This window comes from Macaca nemestrina, chromosome 4 (assembly GCF_043159975.1).
Source record: "Macaca nemestrina isolate mMacNem1 chromosome 4, mMacNem.hap1, whole genome shotgun sequence".
NCBI lineage: Eukaryota > Metazoa > Chordata > Mammalia > Primates > Cercopithecidae > Macaca > Macaca nemestrina.
The window spans coordinates 42,433,010-42,448,047 of record NC_092128.1 but is presented as its reverse complement, the minus strand read 5'-3'; the positions used below and the strand labels follow the sequence as shown (position 1 = coordinate 42,448,047).

General features: G+C 38.4%; 1 protein-coding gene across 1 annotated transcript in view; it reads left to right on the top strand.

Annotated features, from left to right (window-relative positions):
* Positions 1-15,038, top strand: part of LOC105475615 (capping actin protein of muscle Z-line subunit alpha 2) — a 61,577-nt gene that overhangs the window by 21,038 nt on the left and 25,501 nt on the right. Inside the window, exons 2-3 of the mRNA XM_011731040.2 lie at positions 10,246-10,309; positions 14,707-14,758. Of these exons, the coding sequence (XP_011729342.1) occupies positions 10,246-10,309; positions 14,707-14,758 (116 nt within the window). The remainder of the gene's footprint in view (positions 1-10,245; positions 10,310-14,706; positions 14,759-15,038) is intronic.

Below are 15,038 nucleotides of genomic sequence, written 5' to 3'. Positions count from 1 at the left end.
TGGGTCATATGGTACATCTAGTTCTAGATCCTTGAGGAATCGCCATACTGTTTTCCATAATGGTTGAACTAGTTTACAATCCCACCAACAGTGTAAAAGTGTTCCTATTTCTCCACATCCTCTCCAGCACCTGTTGTTTCCTGACTTTTTAATGATCGCCATTCTAACTGGTGTGAGATGGTATCTCATTGTGGTTTTGATTTGCATTTCTCTGATGGCCAGTGATGATGAGCATTTTTTCATGTGTCTGTTGGCTGTATGAATGTCTTCTTTTGAGAAATGTCTGTTCATATCCTTTGCCCACTTTTTGATGGGGTTGTTTGTTTTTTTCTTGTAAATTTGTTGGAGTTCTTTGTAGGTTCTGGATATTAGCCCTTTGTCAGATGAGTAGATTGCAAAAATTTTCTCCCATTCTGTAGGTTGCCTGTTCACTCTGATGGTAGTTTCTTTTGCTGTGCAGAAGCTCTTTAGTTTAATGAGATCCCATTTGTCAATTTTGGCTTTTGCTGCCGTTGCTTTTGGTGTTTTAGACATGAAGTCCTTGCCCATGCCTATGTCCTGAATGGTATTACCTAGGTTTTCCTCTAGGATTTTTATGGTATTAGGTCTAACATTTAAGTCTCTAATCCATCTTGAATTAATTTTCGTATAAGGAGTAAGGAAAGGATCCAGTTTCAGCTTTCTACTTATGGCTAGCCAATTTTCCCAGCACCATTTATTAAATAGGGAATCCTTTCCCCATTTCTTGTTTCTCTCAGGTTTGTCAAAGATCAGATGGCTGTAGATGTGTGGTATTATTTCTGAGGACTCTGTTCTGTTCCATTGGTCTATATCTCTGTTTTGGTACCAGTACCATGCTGTTTTGGTTACTGTAGCCTTGTAGTATAGTTTGAAGTCAGGTAGCGTGATGCCTCCAGCTTTGTTCTTTTGACTTAGGATTGTCTTGGAGATGCGGGCTCTTTTTTGGTTCCATATGAACTTTAAAGCAGTTTTTTCCAATTCTGTGAAGAAATTCATTGGTAGCTTGATGGGGATGGCATTGAATCTATAAATTACCTTGGGCAGTATGGCCATTTTCACGATATTGATTCTTCCTATCCATGAGCATGGTATGTTCTTCCATTTGTTTGTGTCCTCTTTTATTTCACTGAGCAGTGGTTTGTAGTTCTCCTTGAAGAGGTCCTTTACATCCCTTGTAAGTTGGATTCCTAGGTATTTGATTCTCTTTGAAGCAATTGTGAATGGAAGTTCATTCCTGATTTGGCTCTCTGTTTGTCTGTTACTGGTGTATAAGAATGCTTCTGATTTTTGCACATTAATTTTGTATCCTGAGACTTTGCTGAAGTTGCTTATCAGCTTAAGGAGATTTTGGGCTGAGACAATGGGGTTTTCTAAATATACAATCATGTCATCTGCAAACAGGGACAGTTTGACTTCTTCTTTTCCTAACTGAATACCCTTGATTTCTTTCTCTTGCCTAATTGCCCTAGCCAGAACTTCCAACACTATGTTGAATAGGAGTGGTGAGAGAGGGCATCCCTGTCTTGTGCCAGTTTTCAAAGGGAATTTTTCCAGTTTTTGCCCATTCAGTATGATATTGGCTGTGGGTTTGTCATAAATAGCTCTTATTATTTTGAGGTACGTTCCATCAATACCGAATTTATTGAGCGTTTTTAGCATGAAGGGCTGTTGAATTTTGTCAAAAGCCTTTTCTGCATCAATTGAGATAATCATGTGGTTCTTGTCTTTGGTTCTGTTTATATGCTGGATTATGTTTATTGATTTGCGAATGTTGAACCAGCCTTGCATCCCAGGGATGAAGCCCACTTGATCATGGTGGATAAGCTTTTTGATGTGTTGCTGAATCCGGTTTGCCAGTATTTTATTGAGGATTTTTGCATCGATGTTCATCAGGGATATTGGTCTAAAATTCTCTTTTTTTGTTGTGTCTCTGCCAGGCTTTGGTATCAGGATGATGTTGGCCTCATAAAATGAGTTAGGGAGGATTCCCTCTTTTTCTATTGATTGGAATAGTTTCAGAAGGAATGGTACCAACTCCTCCTTGTACCTCTGGTAGAATTCAGCTGTGAATCCATCTGGTCCTGGACTTTTTTTGGTTGGTAGGCTATTAATTATTGCCTCAATTTCAGAGCCTGCTATTGGTCTATTCAGGGATTCAACTTCTTCCTGGTTTAGTCTTGGAAGAGTGTAAGTGTCCAGGAAATTATCCATTTCTTCTAGATTTTCCAGTTTATTTGCATAGAGGTGTTTATAGTATTCTCTGATGGTAGTTTGTATTTCTGTGGGGTCGGTGGTGATATCCCCTTTATCATTTTTAATTGCGTCGATTTGATTCTTCTCTCTTTTCTTCTTTATTAGTCTTGCTAGTGGTCTGTCAATTTTGTTGATCTTTTCAAAAAACCAACTCCTGCATTCATTGATTTTTTGGAGAGTTTTTTGTGTCTCTATCTCCTTCAGTTCTGCTCTGATCTTAGTTATTTCTAGCCTTCTGCTAGCTTTCGAATGTGTTTGCTCTTGCTTCTCTAGTTCTTTTAATTGCGATGTTAGAGTGTCAATTTTAGATCTTTCCAGCTTTCTCTTGTGGGCATTTAGTGCTATAAATTTCCCTCTACACACTGCTTTGAATGTGTCCCAGAGATTCTGGTATGTTGTATCTTTGTTCTCATTGGTTTCAAAGAACATCTTTATTTCTGCCTTCATTTCGTTATGTACCCAGTAGTCATTCAGGAGCAGGTTGTTCAGTTTCCATGTAGTTGAGCGGTTTTGATTGAGTTTCTTAGTCCTGAGTTCTAGTTTGATTGCACTGTGGTCTGAGAGACAGTTTGTTATAATTTCTGTTCTTGTGCATTTGCTGAGGAGTGCTTTACTTCCAATTACGTGGTCAATTTTGGAGTAAGTACGATGTGGTGCTGAAAAGAATGTATATTCTGTTGATTTGGGGTGGAGAGTTCTATAGATGTCTATTAGGTCTGCTTGCTGCAGAGATGAGTTCAATTCCTGGATATCCTTGTTAACTTTCTGTCTCGTTGATCTGTCTAATGTTGACAGCGGAGTGTTGAAGTCTCCCATTATTATTGTATGGGAGTCTAAGTCTCTTTGTAAGTCTCTAAGGACTTGCTTTATGAATCTGGGTGCTCCCGTATTGGGTGCATATATATTTAGGATAGTTAGCTCTTCCTGTTGAATTGATCCCTTTACCATTATGTAATGGCCTTCTTTGTCTCTTTTGATCTTTGATGGTTTAAAGTCTGTTTTATCAGAGACTAGTATTGCAACCCCCGCTTTTTTTTGTTCTCCATTTGCTTGGTAAATCTTCCTCCATCCCTTTATTTGGAGCCTATGTATGTCTCTGCGTGTGAGATGGGTCTCCTGAATACAGCAGACTGATGGGTCTTGACTCTTTATCCAGTTTGCCAGTCTGTGTCTTTTAATTGGAGCATTTAGTCCATTTACATTTAAGGTTAAGATTGTTATGTGTGAACTTGATCCTGCCATTATGATATTAACTGGTTATTTTGCTCGTTAGTTGATGCAGTTTCTTCCTAGCCTCGATGGTCTTTACATTTTGGCATGTTTTTGCAATGGCCGGTTGTTCCTTTCCATGTTTAGTGCTTCCTTCAGGGTCTCTTGTAAGGCAGGCCTAGTGGTGACAAAATCTCTAAGCATTTGCTTATCTGTAAAGGATTTTATTTCTCCTTCACTTATGAAACTTAGTTTGGCTGGATATGAAATTCTGGGTTTAAAATTCTTTTCTTTAAGAATGTTGAATATTGGCCCCCACTCTCTTCTGGCTTGGAGAGTTTCTGCCGAGAGATCTGCTGTTAGTCTGATGGGCTTCCCTTTGTGGGTAACCCAACCTTTCTCTCTGGCTGCCCTTAAGATTTTTTCCTTCATTTCAACTTTGGTGAATCTGGCAATTATGTGCCTTGGGGTTGCTCTTCTCGAGGAGTATCTTTGTGGCGTTCTCTGTATTTCCTGGATTTGAATGTTGGCCTGCCCTACTAGGTTGGGGAAGTTCTCCTGGATGATATCCTGAAGAGTGTTTTCCAACTTGGTTCCATTTTCCCCCTCACTTTCAGGCACCCCGATCAGACGTAGATTTGGTCTTTTTACATAATCCCATACTTCTTGCAGGCTTTGTTCATTTCTTTTTCTTCTTTTTTCTTTTGGTTTCTCTTCTCGCTTCATTTCATTCATTTGATCCTCAATCGCAGATACTCTTTCTTCCAGTTGATCAAGTCGGTTACTGAAGCTTGTGCATTTGTCACGTATTTCTCGTGTCATGGTTTTCATCTCTTTCATTTCGTTTAGGACCTTCTCTGCATTAATTACTCTAGCCATCAATTCTTCCACTTTTTTTTCAAGATTTTTAGTTTCTTTGCGCTGGGTACGTAATTCCTCCTTTAGCTCTGAGAAATTTGATGGACTGAAGCCTTCTTCTCTCATCTCGTCAAAGTCATTCTCTGTCCAGCTTTGATCCGTTGTTGGCGATGAGCTGCGCTCCTTTGCCGGGGGAGATGCGCTCTTATTTTTTGAATTTCCAGCTTTTCTGCCCTGCTTTTTCCCCATCTTTGTGGTTTTATCTGCCTCTGGTCTTTGATGATGGTGATGTACTGATGGGGTTTTGGTGTAGGTGTCCTTCCTGTTTGATAGTTTTCCTTCTAACAGTCAGGACCCTCAGCTGTAAGTCTGTTGGAGATTGCTTGAGGTCCACTCCAGACCCTGTTTGGCTGGGTATCAGCAGCAGAGACTGCAGAAGATAGAATATTTCTGAACAGCGAGTGTACCTGTCTGATTCTTGCTTTGGAAGCTTCCTCTCAGGGGTGTACTCCACCCTGTGAGGTGTGGGGTGTCAGACTGCCCCTAATGGGGGATGTCTCCCCGTTAGGCTACTCAGGGGTCAGGGACCCACTTGAGCAGGGAGTCTGTCCCTTCTCAGATCTCAACCTCCGTGTTGGGAGATCCACTGCTCTCTTCAAAGCTGTCAGACAGAGTCGTTTGCGTCTGCAGAGGTTTTGGCTGTGTTTGTTATTGCCCTGTCCCCAGAGGTGGAGTCTACAGAGACAGGCAGGTTTCCTTGAGCTGCTGTGAGCTCCACCCAGTTCGAGCTTCCCAGCAGCTTTGTTTACCTACTTAAGCCTCAGCAATGGCGGGCGCCCCTCCCCCAGCCTCGCTGCTGCCTTGCCGGTAGATCACAGACTGCTGTGCTAGCAATGAGGGAGGCTCCGTGGGTGTGGGACCCTCCCGGCCAGGTGTGGGATATGATCTCCTGGTGTGCCTCTTTGCTTAAAGCGCAGTATTGGGGTGGGAGTTACCCGATTTTCCAGGTGTTGTGTGTCTCAGTTCCCCTGGTTAGGAAAAGGGATTCCCTTCCCTCTTGCGCTTCCCAGGTGAGGCAATGCCTCGCCCTGCTTCAGCTCTCGCTGGTCGGGCTGCAGCAGCTGACCAGCACCGATCGTCCGGCACTCCCCAGTGAGATGAACCCAGTACCTCAGTTGAAAATGCAGAAATCACCGGTCTTCTGTGTCGCTCGCGCTGGGAGTTGGAGACTGGAGCTGTTCCTATTCGGCCATCTTGCTCCGCCCTAAAGGTCAGATTCTTAACCTTTTGAAATTCAGAAAGAACCAGATTAAAGTATTTCAGGCACAGTTGGTTTAATCCACATTGTGTTTGGGGTTCTCAGCTAGTCTGCTCCCTTGACCCTCCCAACCCTTAGTGGTACTTTTGACCCACCATTCACTTTGGATGTTGTGGAAGACAAGTAATACCTTTTGATTACTGTGTACATTTAGTGCAACCGCAAGGGCAAATAAGTTCATGGAATAAAAATGCAGTACAGATCATTTTTGCTTTCTTGGTGAAAACCCAAAATAGAGCTGACTAAAATTCTAAATGGTATATTGCCTTTTTTGGAAACAACTAAAATTTTTAAATCTCAACTAGTTAAATGCATTACTAAATATACTATATGTATACTGCTTGCTATCGGGAATTTAATTTAGCCAGTTTTATAGGTAGTGTTTGTATAAGTCATTAGGAGTGTTAATAATTACCTCAAAATTCTAAAAGGGTTTTGTTATCACATTTTTAATTTCTTGCCTGTGGTAGTGATCAAAAGACTTCAGTTTAAAAACTTCCTAACAACTCCTTATCTCAATAGGAAGGGGATAGGGGCAGAAAGGGGATAAGAAAATGAAGATGTTTACATAATCATAATAGGCTCCTGTGTATGTTTGGCATGCACAGTGGCCTATGCCCTACTCTATCCTTGCCTTTTTAAAATTGTTATGTATGTTTTACCTTTTAATAGTACTCTTAAATGTTTTAGAAGCAATGTGTTTTGAAAACACATAAAAAATTTTATTTTTTCAATTAGTATATAGTAAGTACTCTTGTTTGATGACTTTTAGCACATGTATAGATCAATGTAACTACCACAATCTAGATATATACTAGTACAGTTCCATCAACCCCAGAACTCCGTTTCTTTTCCCCCTCTCATTTCTCTGTTTGTAGTCACACTCTTCCCCTTCCCCACCCCTCAGCCTCTAGCAACCATCCATCTTTTCTTCATTGCTCTAATATTGTTTATTTGAGAATGTCATATATAGGGAATACTGTAGAGTTACTATGTAACCTTTTGAGATTGGCTTATATTATTCAACATAATGCTTTTGAGGTTCATTCCAGTTGTCACATACATTAATGGTTTGTTCCTTTTTATTGCTGAGTCATATTTCATTGTGTAAATGTAGCACTGTTTATTTGTTTGTTCACCCATTTATGGACATTTGGGTGGTAGATTGCTTCCAATTTTGAGCAATTGTGAATAAGTTTTTATATGAACATAAGTTTGCATTTCTAAAGGGTAGATACCTAGGAGTAGGATTGCTGTGTCCTATGGTGTGTGCTTGCTTAATTTTATAAGAAATGACCAAACTGTTTTCCATATTGGTTGAATGATTTTGCATTTCCACAGAAATGTATGAGCGTTCCAGTTGTTCTGCATCCTCACCAGCACTGGGTGTTATGTCCTTTTTATTTTAGTCATACTATTAGGTATGTAGTAGTATTTCGTGATTTCAATATTCATTTCTCTACTGACTAATGATATTAAGCATCTTTTTGTGCACTTACCTGTCTCATATATCCTCTTTGGTGGCAAAGTGTCAAGTCCTTTGCTTACTGTTTTCTTGCTGTTGGAATCTTGAGGGTACTTTATATATTCTGAATAAAAATCCTTTGTTGGGTATGCAATTTGATGATATTTTCTCCACTTTGTAAACTTGTCTTTTCATTCTTAACAGAAGTCTTCCACAGAGCAGGTTTTACATTTTTATTAAGTCCAGCTTACCAGTTTTTGTTTTGTTTTGTTTTGTGTTTTTAATGGATCATGGTTTTGGTATCATGTCTGTGTGTGGACAAAACACTTATTTTTTTTCCCTATTCTCCCACTCAGCACAACAGTCAACACAGAAGACTTCTGTGACCCAGTGTTTGGTGGGGAGAGGTGGGAGTCCCCCACCAAAAATCAAGCAATCAGTTTTACAGTGGACACCGGCTGAGTGTCATCTAACTTAACTCCAATACCATCTACCTGGAGCTGCCTGGAGATAGTCAGATCCCACAGGTGGAGGGCTCAGTCCCCAAGGTTGCTCCTTCCCCCACTTCAGACACCAGTCGCAAGTCCAGGCATTTGGAACTTCTGACTGACCATCTATAGATCCAGATTCTCACGGCCTCCTTTTCGGGTTCAGTAATTTGCTAAAGTGGCGCACAGAACTCTGGGAAATGCTTACTTACATTTACCAGTTTATTGTAAAGGATACAGATGAAGAGATGCATAGGGTGAGGTATGGAGGAGGGGAGCAGAGCTTCCATGCTCTCCCCAAGCACCCTACCCTCCAGAAGCCTCCCTGTGTTCAGCTCTTCCGAAGCTCTCCAAACCCTCTTTATGGGTTTTTATGGAGGCTTTATTACGTAGGCATGATTGATTAAACCACTGACGATTGATAATAAACATAACCTTCAGCCCTTCTCCCCTCCCTGGAGTGGAGGTTAGGAGGTGGGTCGGAAGTCCCAGCCCTCTAATCTTGCCTCATCTTTCAGTGACCAGCCCCACCCTGAAGTTATCAGTCAGCAGTAGTTTGGAACACTAAGAAGTTTGAAGCAGAATCTGTGATTGTTGTCAGATACCAGATAGATAACAAAAAGATGATAAGGTGATAACAAAAATTGGTATTTAAATTAGGGCTTACCAAGTACTTGAGATCATTTACTCTTCCCAAAAATTCTATGAGCTAGTTACTATTTTATAGGCACTTTTTAGGTGAGGTAACTAAACAGAGAAAGTTCCGTCTGATTCCAGAACCTAAAGTTCTATTAATTACAAAATGCTGCTTCCAAGTTCAAAGCTACAAAAATTCCCTTTGTCTTTAATAGACGTTTTCTGACCTTTTGAAGGCCTTGTCATACACGTGACCTCTAACTAGGAGCATCTTCATTCTAGCCATCTATACCTTTTTTCCATGTTTCTCTCCTCTGAAAACTCTATCTGTACTTAGACACATATACATGCACACATAACACATACACAAACATACACAGCCATTTCCTTTTCTTTCCATTATTTTTAGTTTCTACATCAAAGCAATGATAGTGCTATCAAAGTGGTAGATATAAAAATAAATCAAGGCTTGTTTTTGCCAAGGATGGTCTCTTCATACAGTGAATACTTGAATGTGCATAAAAATCATCTGGAAATGTTTAAATGGTGTTTCCCAGGACCTGTCTCTGGAGATTCTGATTCGGTTAGTTGGTCTGGGGCCAATGAATTTGCATTTTTGACAAGGTGCTGCCGAGGCTGCTTGCCTAAGGACTACACTTTCAGGGACACTACCTCAGCTTATTCAGAGGTACCATGTAGTGTGATTGGATGGCTCCTATACGTAGTTAAGGTGCTTTCACTAAACTATTATGTTAGGCACATCATCTACTCTCTCAGATACGTTTTCATTAGTGATTAATCTCTTTATCAAAATAGGCTTTATTTTCTTAAAAGACGCCTGTTAGCACACCTGTTGATATTTAATCTCCTACTTGTCTTTGAACTAAGATATCCTAAGATCTAGTCAGGTCTCCTGTTAAACCTTTTGAACTTAGACTTTTCCTCTCTCCTTTTTTTCTACATGTATTACTAATTTGTGACTTTTTAGTCGAATATGTATATCATTGTTCTTCATTTTATTTATACCTAAATGCATCTTGTCTTCACACATAGAAAATTTTGTGATTGGTTTTTTTCACTTTAGTTAAGAAGAAATAAAATTGCTTATAAGAAATTGTTGGCCAGGCGTAGTGGCTCACGCCTGTAAACCCAACACTTCGGGAGGCCGAGATGGGAGGATCCTTTGAGCTCAGGAGTTCCAGATCAGCCTCGGTAACATAGTGAGATCCCTTCTCTATCAAAAATACAAAAAATTATCCAGGTGTGGTGGCACATGCCTGTAGTCCCAGCTGCTTGGGAGGCAGAGGCGGGAGGATGGCTTGAGCCCAGGAGGCAGTGGTTGCAGTGAGCCAAGATCACGCCACTGCACTCCAGCCTGGTGACAGAGCAAGATCCTGCCTCCAAAAAATAAAATGAAATAAAATAGGCCAGATGTGGTGGCTCATGCCTGTAATCCCAGCACTTTGGGAGACTGAGGCAGGCGGATTATTTGAGGTCAGGAGTTCAAGACCAGCGTGGCCAACATGATGAAACCTCATCTCTACTAAAAATACAAAAAATTAGCTGGGCATGGTAGCACATGCCTGTAGCCCCAGCTACTTGGGAGGCTAATGCAGGAGAATCACTTGAACCCAGGAGGCGGAAGTTGCAGTGAGCTGAGATTATGCCACTGCACTCCAGCCTGGGTAACAGAGTGAGACTCCATCTCAAAAAATAAAAAATTAAAGTTAAATAAAATAAGAAATTGTTTATCTGTAGGCAGCTTTGGATCTTTAACTGTATTGTATATTTTATCTGCATTCAGTCTGTATGTTGTGATTATATTAAATTATTCAAACAGTAGTGATCTTAAGGTGACTGAGTGAAGAAGTGTCACTGTATTTAAAATCTTAAGCCATTTTCAGTAGAACTTTGAAATAGTATAGTTTTGCATGTTTTATGCTTATTTTAGCGGAAACCTATGATATGGAACATTTATATCTTTCTTTCTATTTTAGGTGCGTATAGCAGCAAAATTCATCATTCATGCCCCTCCTGGAGAATTTAATGAGGTTTTTAATGGTGAGTGTTTGATTTATAACACTAGGCTTGATGTATCAAGCCCTCTTTTTAAAATAATACCAAAATAATCAAAGTAAGCTAAGGAGAGTATGCAGAAAAATCTGTTTTCTGAATTACAATGAAAATATGTTAGCCTGGATTTTATAATGGCTAGAATATAATGTATTTATATATGATAATTCTGTTAGCAAATTAACCCTTTTAAAGACTAAAATAAATTTTATTCATATCACTGACTAGAATATATCCTCATTCTGGGAAAGGAGAGTCTTTTTGGTAAATTGTTTTATTTAAGTAAAACTATAAGCACATGTAGTAGATATTTCTTCACTAGAACTCTTAAATAGTTTAAAAAGACAACAAGCCAGGTGCAGTGACTCACTCCTATAATACCAGCACTTTGGGAAGACGAGGCAGGCAGATCACTTGAGACCAGGAGTTTGAGACCAGCGTGGGCAGTATAATGAAACCTTGTCTCTACCAAAAAAAAGAAAAAAATTAGCCAGGTGTGGTGGCATGTACCTGTAGTCCCAGCTACTTGAGAGGCTGAGTTGGGAGGATCACTTGAGCCCAGGAGGTTGCAGAGAGCCGAGATCACACCCATTGTACTCCAGCCTGGGCAACAAAATGAGACCCTATCTCCAAAAAAAAAAAAAGACAACAGGTATTTCCTCATGACCATATATTTTTTGGAATTGTGAGAAGAATTTTCGTATTTCTTTTAAAGAAAATCCTATGAGGTCAGTATGGACAGCCAAAAGAAAAAGGGAAAAAACATTTTCATACTGCATAGAGCCTGACAGCACATGTAAAAACAATTTGTTATTTAAATTATGTCTTGTAAATCACTTCACAGTAGGCCTTACCTTAAATTTCACTGGCAGACATTTTTATAATTATTCACCCATAGATCTGAAATTTAAACTGCTGTAAAGTCTCCTGGTTGCTATAGACTGTAACAGTAGCTGCTCTTCAGCAGTAAGAACAACATGCTTGAAAGAAAAATGGCCTGTAGTGATCTCTTTATAAAACTTCTTATGTTGTTAGAAGAATACATTACTTTCAAGTACTGTCTATAAATGTGTTGTTTCTTCTTCATATATATTTGAACTTTACCGTGTCTTAGAAGTGAATTTACATTTCTTCAGTTTCAGTTTTTTAAACATTCTACATAGTAAACTAGTTAAATGTTTTTTAAGAAGTTTAATCATTTTTTTTCTTAGTATAAGATATAGGACTGGGCACTGTGGCTCACTTCTGTAATCCCAACACTTTGGGAGGCTGAGGCAGGAGGATTGCTTGAGGCCAGGTGTTTGCAACCAACCTGGGCAACATAGTGAGACCCCCATCTCTACAAAAAAAAAAAAAAAAAAAAAAAGATATAATGGAATCTCACCTCAGGAAAGATTAGTTTTGAAAGTCAGAAAGTGAGGCAAAAGTTGTATAAAGTTAAAATTATCCTAGAAGTCCCTGAGATCATCCACAAACTACAATATACATGATTTAGTGCTTACAATTACATATGGCAGTTCTTACGCATTTTAAAATTTAACTACTGAGCTGTGCTTAGAAGGCAGAATGGAAAATTGATGTTGTAAAAAAATCTGGAAATTAAAATCTGCTATTTAGTATAACTACAAAATCTTATGTAGTGAACTGGGGAGTTGGAGAGAATTCAGAAGTACTTTCACTTCCTGTAAGATTTAACTTCTTTTTTAATATTCAACCTCTGTAACCTACATATACATTAATATATTTGATGATTGGGGGATTAAAGAAGATAGTCTCTTCCTCCTTAGGGTCAAAAAGTGGCATGTAACTTAAATTGATAATGGTGAGACTGCACTAAAGTCAGTAGCCTCCAAACTGTACAATTCACAGAGCCAAGAATAAATAGAATTTTAAGAGAAGTTTTCTACATACTTTTCTTACCTTGAGTTAAATGCCCTGCATATTTAATCAGGAAAGTCCTAAAAGAATGTATGCATCCTAGAAATTGCTTTCCTAAGTCTATTTGAAATTGACATTGAATTAATATATTCTCTGTTGAGTTGTAGTAAATTTGGGCATTCAATATGAGCCTATTAAATAGGCCTGGGTAGAGAGTAAGCTATGGAATAGAAGTGGGGATATAGGATTTATCTAATAAATTTTAACCGAAAGAATATTTAAGAGTTAGATAAAAGGGATAAAAGAGCGGGCACAGTGGCTCACGCCTATAATGCCAGCACTTTGGAAGACCAATCCTGGTGGATCGCCTGAAGTCAGGAGTTCAAAACCAGCCTGGCCAACATGGTGAAACCCTGTCTCTACTTTAAAAAAAAAAAAAAAAATTAGCCAGGTGTGGGTGGTGCATGCCTGTAATCCTAGCTACTCAGAAGGCTGAGGCAGGAGAATTGCTCAAACCCAGGAGGTGGAGGTTGCATTGAGCTGAGATCGCGCCACTGCACTCCAGCCTGGGTGACAGAGTGAGACTCCATCTAAAAAAAAAAAAAAAAAAGGAGTTAGAAAAGAATTAAATTATTTGAAGGGAAATATCATATAAATGTGATTATTTTCTATTTTTATTGAAAACCACAGTGTCAGAATGATTCCAAGAACAGCCACAAAATTTTAGAATTACAAAGTTAATAAAACCTTAACAGTTAGATGCTTCCCAAATGCTGCTTCCTAGGCTAACTCTGTTAGAATCACTAAAACATGGATCTCTGGTCTTCATTCTCAAACACATAGTCATAGATCTGGACTAGGGCTCTGAAATCTATATTCCTTAAGTCTCCTGTCCTCCACCTTGTGGTTTATGTGTTGCCTGGCTTGGAGCCACAGCCTGATTTCTTCTTTAAGAGAAATATTTTATTCAAATTATCCTCTTTATTTCTTCTACTCTTCTTATGATAAAAGCATGAATTTATCATTTTTTTCCAAAGTAGAGCTAACTGATCACATAAATCTTATTTTTCAATCATTTACCCATTTGGAACTGGAATAGGCATACTGTCCATGCAGTATTGCTGTTCATTGTGTTTAAACTATTGAAAATAAAATAATCATATTTGTCAAATAGAACTTCCCACTTTGTGGGATAAAAATAACAGTAATTATAAATTTCTCATTTTTTAAAATAGTTTTTTAGGCAGAAGCATCCATTGTTTAAAATCAGTTCATTTCAAAATTTAAATAGTAGTATTTCAGTGGTTAGCAAAGGATATTGTTTTTTAAATAAGGACCTGTTGATGAAAAGAGGTGAGGTATGTGAATAGGCAGTGGGTTTTTTTCTTTTGAAGTGACTTTATTGTAAAAATGATTCATAGTCATTCTAAACTTTCCAAAGTACAAAAAAGAATCTAAACATCACACACAATTCTACCTTCTAGTTCCCCATTGTTCAAATGAATTACTTCAAACATCTCTCAACTAACAAATATATTTAACAATACATAAACATGATAATATACATACTAAATTTTTCTGTTCCTGCCTATTATGTCACAAATGTATTTCCTTGTTGGTAAATATAAGTGTACATTATTTTTCATGGCTGCCTAGTTTCACACTCTATGTAAGAACTATAATCTTTTTACATTTAACCAGTTTTTTAATGGAAGATATTTAGGTTGTTTGTGTTATTTTCATCTAGTGAAAAATTAGGATATATTGTATTATTTACTTTATAATTGCAACTAAGTGAAATCGCCAGGTGCTTGGGAAAAATAATGACAGAAAATACACTAAGACTAGAAAAGAATTTGGTTTTTTGGTGAGAGCCGTATGTGACTTTTTTTCTTTTATGTTTTACAAAGTTCTTGGATTTTTTTCAATAAAAATATTATTTTTGAAGTCACCTTCAAAAATAAGAATAATCCTAAATCTTTTCTGCAGACTTTAACATACCATATTTCCAGGGTAGCTTATTTCCCCTTTAGTTCCTTGGAGATATATTACGTACAGCAGGGGTGTCCAATCTTCTGGACACATTGGAAGATGAAGAATTGTCTTGGGCTACACATGAAATACACTAACACTAACAATAGCCGATGAGCTTTAAAAAAAAAAATCCCATGATGTTTTAGAGTTTACGAATTTGTGTTGGATCGCATTCATAGCTGTCTTAGGCCATGGATTGGACACGCTTGGATTGTAGTCTGCCTGCATTGACTATTAAGGGTGTAAAGGAATATGTATTTGTATTTCATTCCCCTTCATATTTACTAACCAAAACCTCTTTTTTTTTTTTAATACTATGGTGTGTGTTTGGTTATTTTGGTCATGGGTGATATTTTGATCTTGCTTGTGTTTGGGGTGGGAGGTGTTAATACATCACCAAAATAATCTGCATTCATTACATTCTTGAAACATATAAAAATAATAATGTAGATAACACAATAATTGTTTTGCAGATGTTCGGTTACTGCTTAATAATGACAATCTTCTCAGGGAAGGAGCAGCCCAGTAAGTATTATTTATTATACTAACCTAACTAAAATGACATGGGAAAATGAGAGATGTTTTTAAAGTGTGTGGGGTATTTTTGTGTTTTTGTTTTGTTTTGTTTTGAGATGGAGTCTCACTCCGTCGCCCATGCTGGAGTTCAGTGGTGTGGTCTCGGCTCACTGCAACCTCTGCCTCCTGGGTTCAAGCAATTCTCCTGCCTCAGCCTCCCAAGTAGCTGGGACTACAGGCGCACACCACCACACTTGGCTGATTTTTGTATTTTTAGTAGAGATGGGGT